The sequence below is a fragment of the Lissotriton vulgaris genome, chromosome 1_1 (assembly GCF_964263255.1).
Source record: "Lissotriton vulgaris chromosome 1_1, aLisVul1.2, whole genome shotgun sequence".
In the NCBI taxonomy this organism is placed as follows: Eukaryota; Metazoa; Chordata; class Amphibia; order Caudata; family Salamandridae; genus Lissotriton; species Lissotriton vulgaris.
Genome location: NC_141685.1, coordinates 1,813,894,974 through 1,813,900,973, shown reverse-complemented (window position 1 = coordinate 1,813,900,973; position 6,000 = coordinate 1,813,894,974). Strand labels below are relative to the sequence as shown.

The 6,000-nt window shown below is 43.2% G+C and overlaps 1 protein-coding gene across 1 annotated transcript in view; it reads right to left on the bottom strand.

Moving 5' to 3' along the window:
• Positions 1–1,378: 1,378 nt before the first annotated feature.
• Positions 1,379–6,000, bottom strand: part of NFYB (nuclear transcription factor Y subunit beta) — a 164,203-nt gene continuing 159,581 nt past the window's right edge. Inside the window, exon 7 of the mRNA XM_086919161.1 lies at positions 1,379–2,507. Within this exon, the coding sequence (XP_086775287.1) occupies positions 2,475–2,507 (33 nt within the window). The 3' untranslated portion in view covers positions 1,379–2,474. The remainder of the gene's footprint in view (positions 2,508–6,000) is intronic.

The following is a 6,000-nucleotide window of genomic DNA, read 5'->3' as shown; positions in this document are numbered from 1 at the left end:
CCTCTGCCTTGCATCCGTCTCCCCTCTGCTTTGCACCCTTCTCCTCTCTGCCTTGAACCCTTCTCCCCTCTGCCTTGCACCCTTCTCCTCTCTACCTTGCACCCTTCTCCCTTGCACTCTTCTCCCTTGCACCCTTCTTGGCCACCCCCTTGTACCCTTCCCACCCAATGGAGCGCAAGCCTCTCTCACCGAAGAGCTGAGGGGGCCACCTTCATTTACTGAAGAGAGTGGGGCCCTCCGCACCACGGGGGCGTTTGTTACGCCCCTGTGCATAGAATGCTTGAATTAATCTTAGTCACTGGTAATCGTTCAGGGCTGCATCCCAATCCACAGTTACTTTGCACACCACACCATACCATCTCAGCTTTGGGCTGGACTGCTCCTATTGGAGCAGGGTCCATGGTGTGCAAAATAACAATGGGTTGGGGTGTGCCCTGCGTGATTACCAGTGGTTGAGATTAATTCAAGAATCCCATTAATCAATGTTTTGCATAACAATTGTGTCAACAAGCCGACTGACATAAATATTTCTGTCAGGAAAACAATAAAGGGAGAAGAATGTAAAGGGAGACGAGTAAAGAAAAGATTCTACAAAGGCCCAGGACTTGAAGAAAAACAGTCACTGGTGTCATAGATGATTTGTCGTGAAAGGCATCTTGAGAGAGTAGGAAGCATCCAGTGCAGAACGGCTGGTGAGAAAGTTCACTTTATAGAAGGCCACATTAAATGTTCTAAAAGATTACAAACAGGGATTCAGAGACGTTTGGATAGACGGTTTAAGTGTGTGTGAAAGAGTGTAATTTTTCTCCATAAAATCATGTGAATTGTAGGGAAAGCTATGTGATATGCACTTAGGGTTATCTTAAGTGAAAACTGAATGTTAAGGCGTATCTCCATTCAAATGCAAGGCAAGGGGACTGGTTCACGGAGAAAACTTATCTTTCGGCACATTTTCTGCTTTAACCTGGCCCAAATACTATACTTTTGCTCCGATCATTCCTATGCAGCAAATAATTGTGCACTTTCACATCAGAATATTTTCTGACATTTCACAATTTTTATAAAGCAAACTTGCACAAATTACTATAGAGTGATGGAAAATTTTACACGTGGCTAGCTTCAAGACTATATTGGGGAACTTCTTTGAGAAAAATACACAGGGGGATAAAGATACTTACTTTTAGGAATATCAGACCCAATAACGTGCTTATGTTGTGTTTTAATTGCTCATGATAACTAGCTATGCGGAGTTCAGTATGCCTGTACAATGATGCATTTGTTTAAATGTTTCATTTGCATTTTAAGTTTACTGCAAAATTTCAATTTTTTTTTAACATCGAACAATATTGAAACTGAATAGAAAAAACGTCCTTCAAAATCTGGTTGGCAAGTCGTTTTATTAAAAGTTTACCACAACTGTTGTAATCAAGAAGGCATCAACAATTATACGAGGAAATGAACACACCACAGGATGATCTAGGTAAAGTTTATTGCAGCGACAGGAGTCCAAATTACATCAGTGCAGATCAATGTTTTGTTAAGACAACTGTAAAATACATCTCAACAATCCCAATATGTAAATGAGCAACAATTTAACCAGAACACTTAAGTCAATTTCCCTCTTGACTATAAAAGTGTGTCAATATGCCTCAGGGGACGAGGTGCAAATATAAAAAAAAATATATAAAAAAAACCTATTTCCATTTTTACTATAACCAACTTTTTTCAATGTTCACAAACCAATTAACTCTATGTACAAATGGGGAAATGATCGTCTGCAAATTAGGTACTTTACCAAGTTCAACTGTGTAAACCCGATGAATAAAGTTCGGATGTTACTAAACACCACTATTGGGCGTTTTAGTTTGGTTTGACCGATGGTGTATGAAGAAGATGCATCCTTGAAGTTTACGAATAATATACAATAATTGTTATGAGTTTTACAAAAACAAATGTGAAAATTGAAGTTATTTAAATAAATATGCAAACAACTAAAACTTAGTTACAAATATCCATGCCCGACAGAAATTACATTTTTCTAAACTAATCCCACTTCATAATAAAAGCAACTTGCATTCAAAGAGAAATGCAGTCCCTTTATTTTATTATATTAAAAGGGAAAGCGTCATGAATTAAGTCATCTGCTTTATTTCAATTACAAAAAGTTACATGATTGAATATGAAAATAAGAAACTGTCTCCAAATATCAGACAGTAATAAATTCACAATTTACAATGCATACAGGAGCCAGTCAACCCTTGTACAAAAAATTCATTGAACTAATATTAAAATCCAATTTTTAAAATCAATGCAAAACAGATTTTCCAAGATGGAATTAATTCTCGAGTAATCGAGTCTTATAAAGCTACATTACACCTTTCAATGTACAAAAACAAATCTTTTCAAAATGATCACAAATTGTTCACTCTCCATCTTTTTTTTTTTTATATTTGCAGCCAAAACGTTTCTTCAAATCAGGAGAACTGTATTTGTTGAACACCAGAGATCTACAAGACAAATAAATGTGTAAGCAATTAGCGTAAGTATCAAATACTCTATTTAGCAGGATTGTAGGGGAGGCTTTCTTTTTGCAAATATCACACAAAAACGCCTAACTATAATATCCAATATTTTTTCAAATTCTTTAATGATTAAAAACATACTCACATTGTAGTTACATTTACTCAAGGTAAAAAAACAACAACAAAAAACACCAGACATCCCAGAATATTTTTAATACAATTCATAGAAAAAGAGCAATGGTTTCTAGTTTTTTTTATTTTTTTTAAGTTGGGCAAGAGGCATAATGGCTGGTCTTATTTCAAATTAAAGTACGAGTTACTTACCTTCGGTAACGATGTATCTGGTAGAGACGATTCTAGCCGCAGATTCCTTCATGTAGAATTATCCCCCAGGCGTGAGACTAGATATGGAAACTTTTTTGCCACCGCAACCCTGCGGCCGGGGAGGCATCACGCAACTCCGCCCAGGCGTCGTCCGTGCACGTGACGTCAGCGAGGTTACATAAGCCCTGCCCCGGCGGGCCTACGTCAGTTTTCTTCGGCGAACTTTTCAGCACCACAACGCGGAGCCACCAGACAAAAACGGAGCATGGGAACAGTGTGCAAAAGAGTACAAAAGAGGAAGACGCTATAAAGAGCAGTGAAACACTGCGGTGCCCAAAGGCAGGGACAGAAGAGGAAAAGCAGAGCCCTGACCAACCACCCTGCCAGTACATAGATAGCCATCCCTCCCTTTCCCCTTTCCCCGTATACAAGGCACATGCGTGAAGTGTCAGGACAGAAGCAGCAGGCCTACAACCCCTATACAGAAACCAGTCCCAAAACTGACAGGAACAACCAACCTCCAAGCCACCCCGGCAGAGAGCACAACCACCCCCCAAGGAACAAGGGCAAGGCATGACCGAATTACCCCAACTCAGAGGCAGCAGAGGGGCAGGACCCCGAGCAGCAAGGAGTGAGGCAGAGATTGGAAGGCCAACCACCCCAACCTGGAGCAGCCAGAGCAGCCCATCCTCCAAAGAGGACGAATGAACAGCAACTATGCGGAGCAGCACAGCAAGAGCAAAGAATGCACTCACAGGAGACACAGCCCCCACCAGGAGGCGAGTGCCTAAGACCAACCCCAGGGTCCTTGCAGAACGGGGAGGAAAGACGGGCCGTGAAGGAATCTGCGGCTAGAATCGTCTATACCAGATACATAGTTACCAAAGGTAAGTAATTCGTACATCTGATAGAGACTACTAGCCGCAGATTCCTTCACGTACAATAGATACCCTAGCAATACCCATGGGGAAGGAGGGTCTGCGAAAGGACCCCACCAGCTATGACTGGACAGAGAATCTCACAGGGGACCAGACCTGCGGACCGGGCAAGTAACCCGGTCCCAGCTGCGACAACAGACATAAGCCGCCAGAAGCAAGAAAAATCAGCCCAGGACCTCAGGAAGACCGGGCGGGCTACGCCTGACAAGGGAGAACACAGAAGCATCCCAGCCTGCAGGACAGGAGCAGGGAGGTGAGGAAAAGGCCGGACGCACCACCATGAGGGGCTGCGCACACAACCTCAAGAAGCAAAGCAACATACACAAATGCCATGTAGAACAGACACCCAAAGGCCATCAGAACTTCCCAGCAGAGTGCAAGCTATATAACAGCGACCACTACCCCACATAGGGTACGTTAAATCCCAAGACATGGGAACACTCTTTGGAAGAACCTCTGCAGCAGAGGAAAAACAAAAGATCACAGGGAAACACCCCGCGAAAGGCTCGACAAGCAGCCCAAAAGGAAAAAAACAGAAGGCCTCATCTCAGGGCCAAGTCTGTGTAACAAATCCAGCAAAAAACACACACACACAGTTAACAAAGGGCCGTCCAGCAGCCAACAATGCCAAGTCCCAGCTAGGAGGTCTCAATGGCCAGAAAACACACTCAGAGCGACCGTCCCAAGAAGGTTTAGAAGAAGCTCAACTCAGCAGTCACTGAGGAGGGGAGGGGAAGGAGGAGGAGGAGGAGGAGCAGAATAAGACGGAGGACGGAGCCCTGCCAACAATCTTTGGATGGCGGAGTCAGCCGGGGCATGGAACAACAGGCTGCCATCAAACGGAACATCAATGAGTCGCACCCGAATATTCTCGGTGAACATCCGTCCCGAAGCCAAGCATGGCGAAGGAGAGCGACTGAGGAAGCCATGGCCCGGCCCACCACCTCTGAGATGTCCAGAGCGGAATGGAGAATAACCTCCACCAGCTCCGGGCCATCTAACACATGATACCGTAAGTCCACCTGAACAGTCTCTTGGGAAGCTGCGAGTCCCACAAACAGGAGGAGGCCCTAGCCAGTACACACAAGGTGTTAAGGGCCCGCAGGGCAGCGCTGGTCGAGGCAAACACGTTGCACCCCCAAGAGTCCAGCCAGCGGGCCTCCCGGGACGACGTAGTCAACAGTGAATTACGTTTAATCAATGGGGGTTTTGTCCTACGGGTCCTGGCTGGACAACATACGATATATCAAAAAAGGAAATGCCAGGACTCGAATTCAGATCACAACAGCTTATTTATTCAGCTGATGTGTGCCCTCTTTGAGTTACTTCAAGAAGGTATTTATGCAGACATTTCAAAACAATTTTTTTCAATACATATTTACATTTTATGGTACTTCAGAAGATTAAACATTTCTTTTCACTGAGGAAACAATAGGAAGAAAATTTCAAAACATGACAAAACAATTTTTTAAGACAAAACGAAATAGCAAAGCATTCAAGTACAATTACAATTTCAATCCGGTTGGCAGTAAGTCATATACACCTAGACTGATGTTGTTACAAATAATTTTTACTTGTGAATTGGCATATTGGGCAACCCGACTTTAGTTACGACGCCCTATGTTTGTCAACCCCTAACATTTGGGTTCATTCGACTTTCAGACAGCCGTATAGCCGACGCGTTTCCAAACCCTTCTTTTTTCAGTGGGGTTCTTCTTCAGGGCTGAGCTGTATGCCTACGGTGTAAAATTAGGGGACATTTCAGTATCTCCTACTCTCTACTATTTAACATCTTTAATGTAAAGGAAAAACCTTCAAGGATTTTTACCTTTTACAACGTTGTTGAAAGCTGAAATATTCAGGCACGGGACATCACGTTATCCATATTTTGTCACCATTACCTAAATGGAATTAAAGGATGGTGGGTTTTTGAGTTTCTAACTTTATCATACTCATCGACACATGTTAACTGTTTTTGCGCTGCCCTATCACTTACTTCTTATGTTCCTGATCCCTCGTAGAGGTGAAATGGCCGTTTGTTGGAATCTAAATATGGTTCCGCGGTGTTGGGGTTCTGTTTAAATGTGAAATACAGATCGAATTTACCACCTACTCATTACAGCGAATGTGGCATTGTTATACACGCTGTTATGCAACCGTGCTTACTTGTTATTCAGACGCCACAAGCTGACCCCGGCACTGCTGTACTTTGCGTT